Here is a 19241-nt window from a genome sequence, read left to right as displayed (position 1 = left end):
AGAACGCCAAATGGAGCAGCAAGAAATTCAGCCAGTCTCACAGGCGACTGGAGAAGATCCTGAAGTATGAACTATTTCAAAAAGGCTTTGAATCATGAATCCAGAATCGTTTTGAATCGGAAATAGATTCTGAATCGAATAGAATCGTGAGACACCCAAAGATTCCCAGCCCTAGTTGTTTGGGATCGCCAACCCCTTGCTCCTCTCATCTTATTATTGTCAAATGGCTCCAACAAACCAACTGGGTGGCAGCCCATTCCTGAACTCAAGACTTTAAAAAGAATCCAAGTTCACAAACCTGAAGGGGATGTAGCTACATCCATTTCATATTACAGTCCATGAATAAGGCCTGTGTCTTTTCCCCTGTCGTTCTGTATCACATAGACCAAAACCCACACATAGCCAAGCTATTTGTCCTTTGGTTATGTCATATCTGGATTTGGAGTGACACTTGGATCCTCATTACATGTGACCCTGTCTTTCTTTACCACAGGACAAGCTATGGATATTACAGTGACAACTCTATAACAAACTGCTTTACAGGGAGCAGGTGATGGTGGCGATAACGCTCGTCATCCGGCCCTCCCTCTCCTCCAGTCTTTCTTTTTAGCTAACTCCAGCTGTGGTCTTTAAGAGGCTCTGTGTTGGGGGGACTGAGCTCCTATTCTAGGCCCATCTCATGGTCTGGGCTAATTTTGGACACAGAAGAAGAGAGGATGAGAGAGAAGAAAGAAAAAGAGCAGGAAAAGGATCAATTATTATGACATTATTGCTTATTGGAAGTGCAGCGAGTGTGTCATCAATGATGCAGACAGGAAACTGATGGCTAGTAAAGGCTGCAGTTTGTGCAACAGGTCTGAAATGACAGGGTTGTAAATTTGTGGTTTGACCCGTTACATGCTCCCGCCTTGACCTCAGTTTTGTCATCTCATTTACACAGCATGACACTGCAGCCATGAGACCATGTGTCTCATTGTCTGTCTGCTTTTGTGCACCACAGTCATTAAGTCCTGCACTCACCAAAACTCATGTCTACTCCAAGAAAAAAAGAGATTTGCCAACTTCTGAGTTTGGGCACTTAACAGAAATGTAATCTAGTACTCTGAGTTTTATTCTAATGGAAAAATAGTTGGCTAATTTATTATTCCTCTGTTCATGTTGAATCTTAACAAAAGGACAGCCAAGATCCATTTTGGGGCATGATCCATAGCTTGAATTAAAGTTTTAAAAAGGCATACTTTTTTATGCAAGACATGCAGGCCAAAACTCAGTAGTCAGAGTAAGATTATGAAGTCAATGTTTAAATATTAATGTGTACAAAGATATTTCAGGTCACATGCAGATGTGTAAGACATCCAGATTCATTCAAGTGAAACGGAATGACTTCTCAAACGAAGCCAAAGTTGACAAAAAAAACAGAATGTATGTACTATATAAACTGTCATTCATGCTTATTGTATTAAATAAATATGACTAAAGGCTTTCCCACAGCGCTCACACAAGGTTTTAGAGCATTCAGATATCTTCTGCTCAGTGTTGGATTGTCTCCAAGATAAGGACAACAGTAAAGTGAGCAGCAGTCATGCTGGCAGTGACGGCAGCAAGGACGTTGGCCCCTCACAGCTCATCAACCTGAGCCTGTGTTTATGGAGGCTGAGAAGGATGGGGCTCTGCTGGAGGAGCAGGCATGCCTGTGCTGGATTTGGGATGCGGCCCTGCTGTCCCACACAGGAATGTTAATTAGGTGAGCTGAGCAGAGGTGACCCGTCCCAATAACCAGCCAACCCTTCCTCAACCCCAGAGAGGGGGGTTTGTGTGACAGTGGACCCAGTCAGCGTGTGCTACGCATAAATCTGCTGGTCATTACTGTATGTTAGTCCACATTTTCACATCTGTTAGTATAACTATGTGTGTGTTTGGCAGAGACACTTTACTGTAACTTAACAGGAAGAAAAAGGTGTATGCAAAGTGTATTTTTATTTGTGAAATTGTAAACTCATAGTGCCGCACAGTTTCTCTCATAAGTTGTATTATTTAAATGACACCACGCGATCACCTACTGTTTACATTTAGTACAACTCAGGCTGCAAAATAACAAAGTGCTTGTCCAGTAAAGAGTCTCTAGACTTAATTTGCAACCAAACAGGATGTAAAGGTGAGATTGTTCTTGACAGCATCCACATAGTGTCAGGCACACAATAAACACTAAAACACCACACGTGAATAAAAATAAAGAGCGCATAAAAGTACGCTGCATCTCTCTACCAATGATAGAAGAAGTTACTTAAACAAGAAAATCCACTGTACACAATTGTATAGTTAAAAAAAAGTCTAATGTGGTATAAAGACACAGTACAGTACAGGGTTATAGATCTTTTTTGTATGTGAGGGAAACCTTTGTTTTTATTCATTATTCATGTATGTATACAATTCCTACATCTTCCTGTTTTCCATCATGCTGTCAGCTAGTTGGTGTATCTATTTACCAAACAGTGACCTCTAGAGGAAATCTTGTGGCAGTACAATACTGAAAAATACTTTCTTCTACATAGCGGAGATTGGAATATAAAAGATATTCAATATTATTGTGAAATAATTACCTGAAGGTTCTTTATTGACAGAACAAAGCTTGTTTATAACTTTTCTATGTAAAAGTATGTTTTGGTTTTTTTATTTGTAACTGTATTGATATAATGTTACACACTCGCTTTCTTGGCCAAAATCATCATCTACTTATCTAGTGAATTCAAAACTAATTACCGGTAGATGAGTTGATCAGTGAAATGAGAAAACAAACTGCGGACTACATTATTAATAAAATAATTCTGCACTTAATTAAACCTGAAGACCCTTGTTGGATGAATGATTCTGTTTGTATTTATATCCACACATCGTCCTACTAGCAACATATATTTCTGTCCTGGTTTAAATAAAGACATGAAAACATGACAATCTTTTGGATTCATTTATTAAATCTGTCTCTCCCCAGAATATACATTACTGGATCTGATTAAAAAATAGAGATCAACAACACAACAGTTGAGTTATATTATGAAGCCATGGTTGATATAAAATGCATTTTAGGTTTTTCCTATAGATGACAAAAGTTTAGCATTAGAATTACTGATTTTTAAAACAAAATATTGCACAATGGATCCTGCTTGAAATCGGAGCCTATCGGATTAACATCACCACTGTGCAACATTAAGATTATACATACTCTGTCTGGATTGGATATCTGTTGTGTAAAACTTTCATACTTTAAAAAAATAGAAAATTAAAATGAACTATACATTTGTATAAAAAAAACTACATTTGAGTGCACACAAACATTGGTCCAAGGACTGCTTGTTAAGCTGGTCTGAAGATGTATTTACAGAAAAAAGTTTACAATTCTTACTGTTGAATTAAATGGCAAGACAAATACTCAAAACAGAGTAAAGGGGGAAAGAACAATTCTTCAGCGGATGAAATGATTGGTGTTTGGAAATATGACACTATTAAATGGTTAAATATACTGAAACAGTATGGTATGCCTTGAATACAGTATTGGCACATTTATAACTATCCTTTGTATTTGCTCATAAGTACCAGCCCATTCACTATATAAAATACATGTAGCACCTTATCGCGTATTTGTTTTAAATCTAATAAATACAGTTATAACAGTGTTTAAAGGGCCCTTTGTAAAAAAAAAAAAAATGCATACTGATATAAAACCAGTCACATAACATCTCAGTCATTATAATGAGAGATTGATTAAACACCATGTAACAAGCAGAGCAGCAGCTGACTGATTTATTTATGAATAAGATGATCGTTTAATTAGAAGACACCACCATGTCCAGTTCTTTGACTCCCTCCTGGCTGGACGTTAGGCCACAGCTGCCTGAGAGGGGACTGTCTGAGAAATGGCTGTTTGACCTGGGCACTGCGGCGGGGGAGGGAGGGGCTTGTGCCAGTCCGGGCTTCTTAGGTGGGATGGGTGGAGGGATACCCCTGTCTGCCCGTGCGATGGTGGGAGATCTGATCCCCTGTGGGAGCACTCCTGCCGCTCTTCCAATGATAGGAGACAAGGGTGCTGCCAGGTTTCGGTAGTCCGTACCGAAGGGTGAGTTGTTGGGCGCTGCCAGTTTCGGTGCGACACTCTGCTGGGCTGTGGTGAAGCGGGACAGGACCTGAGTGACTGTGCTCCGCGCCATCTGCTTCACTGGGCTGGCCTCTGGGGAGGGGCTGCTAGACACAGCCGGGGTGTCCTTTGGAGAGAGGGGAGGCTGTGTGGCCTGTGGCTGGGATTCGGGGTCAATGGTGCCCTGGAACTTATGGCGGGCAGCGTGGAAGCGCTGGTTGATCCCGGCCTGGTATGGAGACTGGTAGCCTGCAGGGCTCGGGCTGCCTTGTGGGCATTTGGCAAGAACAGGAGAAGCACAAGGTGAAGACGGAGGGAGGGTGGAGAGTGATGTATGGGTCTGGTTTTCACTTTCATTCTGTAAACAGATCTTCTCTGAGGTGGTGTCTGGACTCTGGTTCTCGTTTGTCTCTATCAGACAGTGGTGACCGTTGGTGACTTTTTGATGCACAGGTTGTGGGTTCCCGTCTTCCTCAAAGTCCTCAACCTTAATAGTGTCTTGCTTCCTCAGAGGAACTTTTTTTGCCCACTCCTTTTTTTCTGCCTCCTCTGGAGCTGGAACTACGTCCGTTACATTTCTTATAATGTTCGAATCGTCAAACTTCCTTTTCAGCTCCTCTACCTGAGAGCAAAAGGAAGAAAAAAGATAAATGCCAGAGTGAAAAAATGGCTCCACAATGCAAACTCATTTTAAACCGTGTCCAGGTTGTGGCTGCATTATATTTGAAAGACCCTGTAATTTGCTTTAACAGTGTTTGTCATGTACAGATATACAATTATATATAATATTTTGCATTTGTTTGTTCTTGCTGTTGTTTATGTTCTTCTGTGTTTGGTTTAGTTTGCTTTGTTCTTGTTTTTGCTGTTTGTCAAAGCACTTTGTAAACCTGTGTTTTTAAAAGGTGCTATATAAATAAAGTTATTATTATTGTTATAATTATAAATAACCATTTCCATAATTTTGTTACCTTAGAGAACTGCAATGTTACAGGATCCTTTTAAATGGATGAGTGTGTTTCAATTATTTAAATTATATGCAATCTACCATTTCCACTGACATTCAATTGATGATATTTCTGCTAAAAGATAAACAAGACTCACAACAAGGCAGAGGTGGGGAAACTTTCAAGCTTTTCAACTTGCATTTACGATCTACCAACATATGTGAGTTCTGATTGCCCCCATGGACCATGACTTAAAAAAAAGCTGCTATCTTGAACTGCCTTTGACTCACACTACAATGGTTGTGCCCTCCCAGTGCAGCCAAAAAAAAACCATCACTTAGACACAGGGGAATCAAGCACAAAGACAAGCTGCTGCTAAAGGCTGGCCTCAAGCATCAAAGCGACATTATCCGTGACAGTATCGATGCGCTTCTTTACAGGCAGGTGTTAAACAAACTCTGCATTCCCAGCTGTAAATCAACTGACAATATATCATGCGGCCCTAGTTCAAGGCTTCACACCTGTTGCTGAAGCTGACAACAGTGAGCCTCTTCTTTCTTCAAACGTGAGCGAAGCTGCTCCCTCTCTGTGTCGAACTCAGCCAGCTGCTCCTCCACCCTCGCCTCCATCCTCAGGGCTCTCCTCCTCTCCTCCTCCAGCTCCATTCTCAGGGCCTGACAAGCCTCTTTCTCCTGCAGCAAAAAAAAGAAAAGCCAGAGTGTAAAGAATAACCACTGGGATACATTTGTAGCAACAAAAGGAAATGAATCGCCAGACTTGGATTGAAGAAGTCACTACCTTGTCATGTTTGCGGCTCAGCTCAGTCAGCCGGTGACCCTCCTCCAGAGCTCTGGCACTCGCCCACTTGCACTCTTTGGCCAAGGCGCAGGATAGCTGTTTGTGCTGAGCCCGTTCTTCTTCCAGCTGGTCAGTGATCCGCCGCTGTTCTTTCTCCAGCCGCCTAACCTGGCTCCGCTCAAAGTCCAGCTGCAAAGAAACGGTCCAGAAAAAAAAAGTGTAAGAGGAAGTAAACTTTTTTCTTTTTCTTCAGACTGTCAAAGCTGTTGACACCTTTTATTTCAGAGCTTCAAAACTCCTATTTGATTGATCCAAAAGTATTTGTGCAAACAAATAAAGTGCAATCAAAACCATTATTAACTTCAAGGGTACCTGTTGTTGTAAGCGCTCCCTCTCCTTCTCCAGGATGTAGGTGACATCATCTCCCTCTGCTGTGTCCTCAGCGTGCCTCCTCCTCTCCTCCTCCAGGTCTGCAATAACCTGAAGTTAACACAGCGGGGAGACACAGAGTCAGCAATAAAACCGCCTCACATGAGTTTGTTTTCTGCCTGATAACAGAGCCCATAATTGTTATTTTGAAGTGATATGATTACAACGTTGTAAGCAAAAGTGCCGATTGCAGTAAAGTTTACCAAAGACGTGTTTTGCTAATCTAAACTGATATCCACCGGCAGTGGAAAGTATAGTCCTCACTCTGTTGTTATACAACGCCTTTAATGATGGAGCACTCTGCAGTGGTAATGAGTGTAATTCAACACCACAACAACTCTTTGGATATTGGAATGTTTTTGTTTTCAAATATACTTCTGGTCCCTGATGGATTTCACGTCAAACTAATGTGATATTAATTAGGAATCAAAGGAACTTCAGGATCACACAGATTGGACTTGATGTCCTAATGTGTACATTTAGGAGATACTGGCCGGTCACACACTAATCTTCAACTCACACGAAACTATAGAAAAGCTTGAAATGTAATATCAGTGTGCAAGTATTTGTTTGTTTCTTTGATTGTGTTTGCTACCCTGAAGTACTTCTAGTGCCTCTTTGAAGTACTTTACCCTGAGGACAATGCTGTTTTCAATTTCTTACTCTGCTTTTTTAAGTAAAGGGTTTCAATGTATGATCATGAAATCAAACTAGTTTTGTGCATTTGTTATATATTCTAAATTTAAGAAACAAATTCTCATTGTACTTTACTGGCCGCCTCCTCTAGTAAAAACAAATCATACAGCATAACGTCTTTCTTATTTCAACCATTTCCTTTAAATCGGCCATTTTCTGCCTCCTATAATGAAAAAGCACAAACGCACACCCACCCTTCTGTGCCTGCTCTCTGCTGCAGCCAGCTGGGCCAGCATCTTCTCCTGCATCCTCCTGCAGTGGCTCACCACCAGTTTGAGTACTACTAGAGGGTTGGAGGTGGGGGATGAAGAGCCTGTGTCCTTGGTCTGACCCCCGACAGCCTCGGTGTCTCTCTGCAGAGCCAGGAAGGGGTCGCTCAGGTTGTACCTGCTGTATCGCTCCTGGATGTACAGCTCTTTATGCTGGGCCTGAGGAGGGACAGAGAGAGGTCAACAGATTGATTAACTACTTTGTGATTGTTTATATACAAACACATATTACATACATGAGAAAAACATCAACTATACAATGCAGTGCCATAGAAGCTGCTTTCACTCTACTTTTACCAATAACTAAGGAGTCTAAATTTGACAGGGAATGTCAAATTAAACATAAGTGTTGCATGCTTTGTTGAACTACAAGTCATATCCATCTTATGTTGTGGAGCAGAAGCATTTACCATTGTTTAGGACTCACTGCTTTTATTGGCAGTATTGATTTCCCAAATGCAAATTTAAGCATGCAAACAATCTGAACTTAAATGATGAAGAGGGCAAATATAACACTTGCTAACATAAAACATTTTGCAATCCCTATAGTAGTCAGCAGTTGGAATTCAGGCTCCTCTGCTCCGACATGCATTTCTTCCTAATTTGGACATTGACTCACATGGAACAAAGAGCTGCAGACAATAGGGGAAGACAGGGAGAGGAATAACAAAAATAGAATAAAGACGCCGAAGAACTACCAAGAGGAAGAAGCAACAGATGGTGTATGTCTGTCTATCTTTAGCAGGACAGCTGCTCTGGAATGAGCCTTGGCCGAGACATACCTGCTTTCTGTTTAACTCATGACAAAAGGAGGAACAAGAGCTGCCAGACATTTCAGGTTGAGCAGATGCCTTTTGGACATGCCATGAAAAAGGGATGAAGTGTATGTGTACGTGTGTGTGTGTGAGAGAGGAGAGAGGAGAGGAGCTAAGCAGAGCTGGCAGTATGTTTTCGTAAGGGTTTCAACAAAAGAGGATCAACAGATTAGAGAGAACAGTATCCTCTCCTGCAGGGTGAGGACAGGGTTCCTGATGACTGATACCCAGATTACTTAAGAAGTTTAAAGGGTAGTTAAGAGTTTAAATGTGCCTGCAGAGAAGTATTTAGCACATGCAACCTTTTGTAACAGAGCGTTGAACTGCTGACTATGTGTGTGGGTGTTACGCAGGTAAACCTTGGCTCCCTCCAGACTGCACTACATCAAACTGTGACATCTTTAACCAGGAATGCTTCTCTCTTCCAACACTGACTCTGATACCTCAGTTCAGGGAATCAGCCAATACAAAGTACTGATCTGATACTATAACTTCATCATATCTACTTTTAAAATCTTAAACCCTGTAGTGTTGACGTTTTCATAAGAATACCTTTATCCAAAGTTACACAAGGCCAAGGATTACTATGGTGTTAAAAACTCAGGTAACCCGAATGAATGCATTCTACTGATACAGGAAAGACGAAGAAACTGATGTAATATGGATTAGAATTTTTGCGATACTGATACTGGTATCTATATTTGCCCATGCTGATTTAAAGATCATTACATTTTTAAATAACGGAAAATGGCGGCCATTTTTTACATTGCCACCAACACGTATATGTTGCAATTTGCGACATGCATTTCTCTGCAGACAAACAATGTCAAAATGACATGAAGGAACATTTTATACAAACACAAGCTGCTGACAGGTTGCAATTATGCCAAGATCCACCGTTTCGCCATTGCACTTACGCATTGCATTGGCAACAGCATAAAATTGGTGTCCAAGTACAGTATGCGAGCATGAGAGGCAGGAGCGTCGTATACACAAAAGCTTAGTATGCACCCACACAGATCTGAGCCACCCTGACGTTACACACTGCCACCATATCCCCTCTGTTTCGCCTCTATAATAACCTCTGATAGTGGATCGGGGGCGTAACAACTTCCCCCCACCAATTCAGCCTCAGTCTGTTACATTTTGCATATTAAACAATTGGAAGCAGTATTGAGAAAGAAAAAAACCCTAAAAGCTTAAACCTGTTTTCAATAGCACTTTGACTCTATAAAACGTAACAGGCATTATCAGAGGAAATGTAGATATTCTTCTCGGTAAATAGAGTAAGACAGAATCAAGGAGTATCGATTGATGACTACACAGGCTTTGTGATTGTCTTCTCCACAACATTGGCTCATCAGACACAAAGACAGAAGGGCAGGGCTGTGAGACTCTGCTGCTGTTATTTGATCCAGTCCGCCGAGGATGCTGTGAAGGCAGATCAAACAGCATAGAGGGGTGAAACAGGAAAACAAGAGATGCCCAAGAGGATTCAAAAATGCCTCTCAAATGTGATTGCACATCACCTCAACAAGTCTGAGTGCTATGAAGAACTTCTTATTAATGTGGCATTCAGTCCATTTTTCATTGTGTTTACAATATGCAAGTTTCACATTAAAAAAAACAGCATTTTTCTGTCAACAATCATTTCTGGATGCATACTTCCGATTGCTTTAAATAGTTAAGCTAAACTATCGATGTTTTAAGAAAGTCTCATTATTTCTAGAATGTAGATTACTACATTTAAAGAGAAATCATCAAAGATAAATGTGTCGACATACTTGGCCTCCAGCCCTCCCGTCGTCCCGTCAATGACTGTCTGCTCTGATGTGTCAGTTTACAGTCAAAGATGAAATGAGCTTGAATCAGGTTTTCCATTCTTGTAATCTTTGCCTGAGGACATATACTCAGTTTTGCTTTCACCCCTGCAGCACTTGCACTAAGCTCAAAGAGAAAAAACACCTTCATTTGTAGGCTGTTGCTTATTAAGTTGGAACAAATTTTTTTTAAAAACCTAATAATTTACAACAAAGAGGGTACTTAAAATAGATTCATGTGTTAGTTTTTTAAAAGGGGAGTTCATATAGAGTTTCACAAGATCGCAAAAAATTTACATTTTTCAAATTCTTTGGACTCCTATCAAACAAAAGGTTCACTCATATACACAGACTGTCTCTTTTTCAGCTTGCCTTGCAGCCCTTGGCTCTTCCACAACACAAAGAGAGGCTGTGTCCTCCACATCCATCCTCCACTGCTGCACAGCGGGATGAGGAAGTTAAAAGAGGGATTACAGGAAACACATTTCTTACATGACTTAATACTAAGCACCCAAATCTACTTTTCATCACATCATACTGTACGTGCACAATACACATCAACATTCAGAGCATGTCTGCTACGCATCACAGTCTACCTCCATTATTCATGCTTTTGACTGTTGGCTTCACTCATTGGCACCCTGCGCGCTTCTGCTCGGGAAGTCGTCTTTGTGCCATGCATGTACTGGGTCAAATCCAGCTTATCTTTTGCTGACACATGCCTGGATTCTTTTAGTCATGCCATGTTGGCGACAAAATCTGTATAAAACTGTGGGAAGATGATATTTGAACTTCTTACCCCAGAGTCCTATACATTTCAGAGCCGCTTAGGCAGATTACTAAATACCCTGAAATACTCCTGCATGCAAGGAAAGGGGTATCAGAAGAAATGTATCCGACTCAATCACATGATAGAGGATAAATGCAATGAATGAAATGAGCAATGTGAACAGCACAATTATCTCTATTTTAGCATTAAATAAATCTGTCGAATGTCCATCAGGAAGCCCCAACAACCATATCATGTGAACCCAACAGTTAATTAAAAGGCTCATTTTCATACTTGACTCCCTTTTCAACTTAAAGTACTGACTGGTATTCCTTTCCAAAGGGACTACTGGATCACTGCAGGGCTTCCTGTGCCAAATCAGAGCATTGCCAGAGACTCACTTCCTTTTGAAAGCCACAGATTGAGCAGCTGCAGAAGTGAGTCACGAGTGGAAAAATGCAGCGGATAGTTAGAATGCCATCGATAGTTCTGGACAATTAAATATAGAAAAGCGTAAGAAAAAAACACATCATTAACCTCACATCCTGTGCTTATTTATAGCCTGTGTAAAGCCATTGATACAAACGTTTGATTTAAAAAGAGAGAGAGATAGAGAGAGAGATGAAAAATTATACAAGACAAAACTTGTTGTTTGCAATACTCATGATAAGATAAGAAGAGTCAGAAAAACCAAAGAAAAGAATGGTTATACTGTTGCCATGGTGATTTGTGGTTGAGCTAAACATTTCTTGCATGACACTTAGTGTAGTGGTGACACGTCAGTTCAGACCAACAAGAGGAGGACTGAAGCTACTTCTCTAATTACAGTTCACAGAGGTTCTGCTTTCAGGAGTTTGACTGAGGCTAGGAGAAATGATCCGATTAAAACCTGGCATAATAACACTGGACTCCTGTTGCTTTAAATCTTGATTCAATCTTGATTTTGAATATTGTTGAGAGGAAATGGTTTAGTTCAGTGGGTAAAGCAGGCCCTTCATGAACAGAGGCTGTAGTCCTTGTTGCACTGGTGCCCCACTCTCTTCCTACATTTCCTCTATCTACAGCTGTCCTGTTTGAATAAAGTCATTAGTCAATAGTCAAAGAATTATCTGTTATCTGAAGCATATATATTTGATTACTTACAGCACTGACTCATTTATTAGGTCTCTTCTTGCTCCAGTGAACTCACTGAGACACTCGTACGTATCCTTTCTTGGTTTTCAATTGTCCAAATTGATGCACAAATGTGATTATTGAAGTGGCCTGCCTGAGGAAATCAGGACTGAAATCTTTATTTCTTTTAAATCACTTTACAACTTGTTCTATTGCTTTGTACTGATGTTTTCTATTCTTTTTTGGTTTTCAACACACAGCCCTTTTTTATTGTAAAGCACTTTGTATCTTAGTTGTGAGAGATGCCACATACATCTTTTTTTAATTATCACACTTCTGTGTGCATACATATGTCTTACTGTTGTAACAAAAGTCTACAGTTGTTTCAGCAAACCTGTTTTGAGTTTATGCAGAGCTTTAAGAATGCTTACATGCTTACATTGGCTGCTAACATGCTGATGCAAGCAGTTTTAATGTTTACCACACATTCAGTGTAAACATGCTAACATCGGCTCATTAGCACTACACAGAGTGTAGGTGAGGCTTAACTACTTACAAGAAAGGTTGATTACAATTAAACCATTAGATTCATCCTCTAAGCACCATGCTGGTTTCTTAAAGTTCCAAGACAATCCATCCATTTGCCATTTCAACTAAATATTTTATCCAGGGCCGACAGACAAACACTGCGTACCACCACACAATTCAGTATGTGTTGATTTTACAGATAACAATCTTGTTTCATGTGAAGGCAATACCCCAGATTCCACATCGCCTATTCCTTAACAGAAGATTAGCAGAGAGGTATGAAGTCATGTTTTAGAGATCAGATTTCACTCACTCCCTGTCATTAATTTTATGTATGGTTAATTGAAGCTTTGAAAGAGTTAACACAGCGGCATTGATCCACTCACAGCCCTGAAAGGGTTAACAGTTTGTGGCATGAAAAGAGCACAGCCATATTCCCCTCAAGCTCCAGTTAAGGCTAATGTTTATTTGTTCACTCCTACTCTCGCTCACATTGACTCATTGGGCACTGAGCATGCTGTAAGTCTTCTTGCCTTAGATGGGCAGATCCCAGGAGAGCTGTAGGAATGCCGTCTAGACACAACACATGAACATTCAGCCATAGGCTCTAAGAGGCGGCTGCCCTCTAGGTCACTGGCTGCCTCTCCAGTTTGTTTTTTCAATGATGCATTTTACACCAGGAGAGTGAAAAGCATTCCTAGAGCATCGACACTGTAAAACTCACAGTTTAATAGTAACAGTAGAGTCTGCAGTGTGCATGAATATTTCAGAGAAGTACTGGAATCTTGTGCAGAAATGCTTCATTTTTAAGGCAAGGCAAAGTTTAAAAAAGTCTTAGGTTGATGGTCTATTAATGGTGGTTACAATGACTCAGTGTTGCCAAAATAGGTTTACAGCTGTTTTATCAAAAGCCAAACATCCTTCAGGCTATTGAAACAGTCACTGGCAGCTCGAGTATCAGGGCCTGTAGGACACAGCATAGCAAAGGACATCTTGTGGGAAAATAGCTTGAAAATCCTTTAATTGAAAGTCAGCATTAACCCCGCCAAAGTAAGACATCATACGGTAGCGGAACTAGGTCTAACTCTGTGTGTGAGATTGTGTCATCTACTTTGAGGCTATTTCTAATTGAGTTTATTTTTAAGTTCACTAGAACAGGTGTACTCATTTAAACTTTTTAAAAAGGACTACGGATTAAAGAAAAGTAGTTTAGTGTGAGCAAAGTGAACAGATCCTGAGAAATGATAGTTTGACAGACTCATGGCTTTGCCCACACAGAGACGGTTTTCACAGGAAATGACTCGGATCAAATCCAGACTTTCTCTTGCTGATTTTTATCTTGTGGTTTTGTTGCTGGATCCTTATGTACTTAAGGTCCAATAAACCACAACTGAATGTATGACAGATATGTAACATATGACAAAAACATTATACTGTATTCATAACAAACATAGTTTATCAGGCATCCATATTGCCCTTGCAGTTTTGCGCAGGTTCACCTCCTATAGGCCTGAAATGTTGCTGTTAAAAGTAGAAATATCGAAAAAGAGACAACTTTTCAAATCAGAAATTTGAAGTATCAAAATGTCTTTGAGACAATTTCTGCAGCTTAATCAAAATCTGCTCCCAGTATTTATGTTTACCACAAAAATAAACCGAAGTTGCTTATGTTTCTAATGATTGACAAAGACAGATAGCTCTACAATACCTACTACAGAAAGAGGCATGCAGTGTTGTGGCTAGCTGCTGCATACAGGCAGCAGTGGTTTGACAGGTTCCTTATCACAAGTTGATTAAATGGATCTACATCTTAAAACATAATGATTGGACAGTCACTTTGCAAGCCCAGATGGGTTCAGTTTTCCATTTAAAAAGAAACAGTATTTTCCGAAAGCCATTTTAATAAAGTTATACTGATGCTATCAGCTACATTAAATGTACCTTTAGAGCATCAATGACCACGTCCCGGGCCTCCAGCTCTCCCTCCAGGATGCTGAAGAGCATCAGCAACTCTGGCTTGGTCAAGCTGTCCATATTCAGCTTGGACTGTGAGAAAGAAAGATAAACAGGAAAACTGTGTTACCAAATTGAATGTAAAATGTTATTTCTTCACATTGATAAACTCTATTCTAAACTTTGATCAGTGTTTTCCCAGTGTGCAATTATATTTCATTACAACTTGAAACAAAGCTCTGCGTTTTCCAATTCCCAAAGACTAGACATCCAGACATACCTCTGATCTATCTGCTCTAACCCACAGATTTATGAGCTTTATGTGGATATGTAGTTATTACCTTTTGGAGGAGTTATAAAATGTAGTTACTTTTTGTTCTTCTCATGTCTGAAAAGATGCAAGACAGGTTTTTGGAGTGGCATAGTTTAGGTGCACAATTGAAATAGTCAAGATGGGCTGTAAAGTTTAAGATCCTTATCCAAGAAGACTACAACCTTTAAAAATAATAATTTCTATCTGAAATTGCAACAGTGAAACTAAGATATGGGGGTTACGTTTGCCTATCATCAATTATCATTAGTTTGCTTTGTATGATTTGGATATTTTAGCTCAATGAGAGATGGGTATTTATAAGAATTGTGTAAAAAATAAAACGGTTGTATTGTTTCTCCAGCTCCACAAAATGAATTAAATTGGTGTTCTTTGTCTGATGCAACACTATTTCACTGAGTTTCTTGACAAACGGGCCAGGAGATATAATTTTATCCTTCTGATAAAACTGACAGATGAACACCAAAAAAAAAACCTACTGACAACACCGTTTTCTAAGATAATAAAAGAGACTCATCTTTCAGCATGCAACTGTTCTGACATCTGTGTTCAAACCACACAGTCAGATAGACAGCTTTAAGCGATTAACTTGAATGTTGAAAATGATAATATCCAATGACTTTGTGTTGTATCCCACTGCATGCTCCACTCAGAATGGGGGCTGTGGTGACAGTTGGTTATTTTGTGTTGTGGATGTGATGTGGTCTCTTTGTAGTGTCTCTGCACTCTAATCTCACAGCTGTGTTGGTTCTGCTGACAAGCCCTGCGGTGTCCACACCTCAAACATCCAACCGCACTCAGGCCATGTAAATGTTATGAGGGCCCGCTCTTTGAAATAAGATCAAAGATGTTGATGGTGTAACACCAAGCATCCTTTTCACATGCTAGCCATCATGGTGGACGTGAAGGACACATCATGTACACTGAAGTGGATGACTTCTTAATCACAGAAGTGCACTTTTAGCTTAACTCAAAGAAGAAATATTCCGTCTGATATGTGACTGAAGCGTCTTAAAAATATTGCTGTTTACTGGACTTTGATCCACACCTGAACTATTAAACAGACCCGGGCTCTGTCCCAGGCAATCTGTGGTCAAACACAACGTTTCACAGCATGAAGCCTTTGGAGGGGGTTGGAAAAATCTCTGACAGCGCTGGTTGCATAATGAGAGACAGTAGCAACTGGCCTTCCAATATCAGAGCTAGTAGCTGAAAGATTTCCCATGAAACTTCAGAAGAATCAGCTATAGAGGAACCTGGTTATGCCTGGGCAATGACAGTGTGACTAATCTTGATAAATATGTTGCAAATATTTGTAGTATTTGATCATAAGGTGGGATGATTCCAGATGGTAAATCTGTATTTTTAAAAACTGAAAGATCTGTACACGTTCATTTTGTATCATTGTGGCTGTGTTTTAAGAATCCCAGCATGAGGAACAACAAAGTAAAAAAAAAAAAAAGATGGTATTGAATGGTAGAGATGAGCCTAGCAGTTAGGTCGCACACTCCACAAACAGAGGCTGTAGTCTTCGAAGTGAGTGGAGGGGGGTTTTGTCCCCCCCCCCCCATGTCATTCCCCACTCTCTCCTCATGATTTGCAATTTCATCCTCTGTCTTGTCCTCTGATATAAAAGGCGTAAAAGCAAAAGAATGTGTTTTAAAAAACCAAGGGGAACAGGTTCAGAGTTCTGTATGAAATAAAATTGTATCCGCTACCTTTTTACTTTGGCCAAAATCTGGCATCTTTGCAGCCTAAACTGAGTCTAACTGCAGCTGTTTCACAAGATTTCTAACATGTTGTTTACATGTCAGATAAAGGTCTTACCTAAAGTTATTGGTGTCCCATAAAAATGTTCCAATAACAGAATTAAAATTGCTTATAATTCTGGCTAAAATCAGGATTGGTATTTGCGACTATGCTTTACACAGGACATTTACAGTTGGGCCCCTGGAAAAAAAAAAAAAAAATCACTTGTGTGCATGTGCCTGACTTTTGCAAATCAAAGGTTACCATCTAGACCCGACCCTAAAGAGGAATGAGCAGTGACCTAAGTGAACTGCACCTACAGCATAATCCCTACAGCAGCGCCATGCCACAAAGAAGGCACACAGACTGCGAACTTAAACACAGTTGTGCACTCATGGTCTGCGGCTTAACCACAGGGCTAAAATGCTAATTAGACTACAGCATACACACCTCCCTCGGTTTGGGTTTTACAGGCTTGCTTGCTAATTTCATAGGCGGCTGTAATCACTGTGAGAAGAGTGAATGTTTTGTTATGAGAAATGTCTGGCCCAGCAGGGGTTTACATGTGTCATCACACTAGTTTGAATCCTCATCATCTTGATATTATTTCTTCTAATCCCCCTAGTAAGAGTCGGTAATCATGAGGGTATACAAACACCATGGCATAAGCATGGGAAATACAAATATTCCCACACGTTGTCATTGCTCCACTTCCGATGACGAAAGCCTTGTGTCCATAATCCTTTTATCCCTTGTTTGTTTTAATCCTGGGCAGCCATGTGCCTGCTCTGCAACACTGTAAACTCATTAAAAACACAGCAGCCTTGACTGCAAACGCAACATTGTGTCAGGCAAAAGAGGCCCAAGTTTGTGAGCGTGACTCTTTTATGTGTACAGGGTGAGTGGGAAATGATCATCCGTCACCCAGGTCATATCATATCAGCAAAATCATAAGGACTGTTTATTAGACTAAACTGCACATAAAGAAGATAGAAAACCAACATTTCAGGGTTTTTTTTTTTGGTTTTATTACATCTTCCCTCACAAACATCCTTAGACTGCTATTGCAGGTAAGGGAGGGGAAACCATTTAAAATGTGCATATAAACAAGGTGTCACGGGCTGAGAAAGCTCTTTGGCCAACAAACTTTAACATGAAAAAAGGGTCAAGTGAGGGAGAGAACAGACGCAGATGTCTCCTTGTTGTAGTGATCAGGATGTCTGACCAGAAGCAGCATGTCTAGATACTAAATTGGATTTGGTTGCCAACCTAATTTTTGTCACTTAGGTCACTTACTCACTCAGTCATGTTGCTGCCCCTACTGGCTTTAATAGTCTATTTTTCAAACAAAATTGAAAATGTAGGCTACATGAAAAAACTAAAGTGTGAGGACTTTCAATAAGGCGTCACTTAACATCTGGAGCCTTTGTAGAAACATTAAATCAGCCGTATTTAAGAAGATCAAAAGGACCGCATTGGAGAGAAAAGATGTCACTGTCTCTTTTCTTCTTCTTGTTATTATATGTTTAGACGTAGTTTTGTACTAGAGAAACACATTGTCGTGCATTTGAATCCTGACATGATGCAGATTTAACGGATTTGGTTGGAGACTTTAACACTTTTTTCAGGCTACTTGGCTTTTCTTCTGAAGAAAAGTGTAAACACGGTTAAAAAAAAAAAAAACGCACATTAAAGTCCGTCGCTTCACGACGCCGACATAAAAACGTTTCCTGTTGGTGTTCTTACCTTCATGTGTCCCTCCGAGGTCTTTGAAAACTCCAGCATGAACTTTTCTTCTGTCAGCAGATTTGTTTCACTTGATTTGCGTCCTGTGTTCCCAACGCAGCGGAACACTGAACGGCCAAGTAGCGGTTCTTAACGACAGCTAACCCAGCCAATAGGTAGGCTGAGCTCAAAGCGCCGACCAATGAGAAAAGAGTTCATGGAAAGAGAGGGGGCGGGATCAGTGATTTCCCACTTCTTGGATTTTGGTTGGATTTCTTTGTTTAGTGTTTCTTGAGTGTCTGCCTCTTCGTCGTGAGTTTCTCACAGTCACGTACGAAGTTTCAGCAAACTATGGCTTTTAAAAGTAGCCTACATTGTCTGACGAAATGTTGAACGATAGGCCTATGTGCTTGTATGATAAAATAACATGTTTGTTACACTTGTATACGATACCGTAGTAGGCTATAGCCTCTTTGTTTTGTTTTTTTATCCCACGAGCCTATATTCCTTAAGAGGTTTTTTTGTTTTGTTTTTAGACCTATCGCAGGGATGTATACAGTCTAATAACATCTCCTATACCCAGGTGCTGTAGCCTATACTTATACTTTTATGTTCTGCCCTTTTACGAACACTCCACTTTATTTCAATTGCAAATAACCTATTTATAGGCCTATTTGTCTGACAGTAATAGTTAGCCTAGTTACATGTTAGTTACCAACATAAAAAAAAGATCTTCCTCTTCTTAGAGCCAATCAGTAGTGCATTATTGGTTCTTAAATTGTATTTGAAATCTGTATCTCTCTCTATATATATCTGTATCTCTATCTGTAGCCTATGTAAAATAGAATATATATAGCCTAAATATATAAATTAACAGGTCATCAAAATAAAAAAAATACAATAGTGGCCTTTTTTCTTTTCTCTGAAATGAGCAATTCTGTAAAATAACTATGTTAGCTTTCGTACCTTTATATTGATTGTTTCTAATCTTCTCTAGGTCACTGGCCTCTTCTTTGGATGATTAAATGCTGGACTTTTGTTTGTAACAGAGAATTTCTAAATTGAGGTATTAGTTAAAGACTTTTAGCCCACAAGATGTCGTGATCAAATAAACTCTCACACCTTCACTAAAGTAATAGCCTACCTGATTCTAACTATGAGGGTTTTTTTTTT

The 19241-nt window shown here is 40.0% G+C and overlaps 1 protein-coding gene across 1 annotated transcript; it reads right to left on the bottom strand.

Annotated features, from left to right (window-relative positions):
- Positions 1-2950: 2950 nt before the first annotated feature.
- LOC132978178 (CTTNBP2 N-terminal-like protein) lies at positions 2951-18207 on the bottom strand. The gene is made up of 7 exons (XM_061043283.1): positions 18090-18207; positions 14252-14356; positions 7191-7424; positions 6244-6351; positions 5872-6060; positions 5595-5765; positions 2951-4751 (listed from the first exon to the last, which is right to left on the bottom strand). The coding sequence occupies exons 1-7, from the start codon at positions 18126-18128 to the stop codon at positions 3822-3824; spliced, it is 1776 nt and encodes a 591-aa protein (XP_060899266.1). The 5' UTR covers positions 18129-18207; the 3' UTR covers positions 2951-3821.
- Between the last annotated feature and the right edge of the window lie 1034 nt (positions 18208-19241).

This window comes from Labrus mixtus, chromosome 7, assembly GCF_963584025.1.
Source record: "Labrus mixtus chromosome 7, fLabMix1.1, whole genome shotgun sequence".
Lineage (NCBI taxonomy): Eukaryota > Metazoa > Chordata > Actinopteri > Labriformes > Labridae > Labrus > Labrus mixtus.
The sequence above is the reverse complement of the archived record's forward strand: the minus strand, read 5'-3'. Positions and strand labels throughout refer to the sequence as shown.

What these genes read in the sequence shown, in the direction of transcription:
- LOC132978178 (XM_061043283.1), bottom strand. Translation starts at nt 18,128, where the DNA reads ATGCTGGAGTTTTCAAAGACCTCGGAGGGACACATGAAG. An exon ending in CCTCGGAGGGACACATGAAG is followed by an intron (nt 14,357 to 18,089) that starts GTAAGAACACCA and finishes TCTTTCTCACAG; the next exon opens with TCCAAGCTGAATATGGACAG. An exon ending in GGGAGCGCTTACAACAACAG is followed by an intron (nt 6,061 to 6,243) that starts GTACCCTTGAAG and finishes GTTTCTTTGCAG; the next exon opens with CTGGACTTTGAGCGGAGCCA.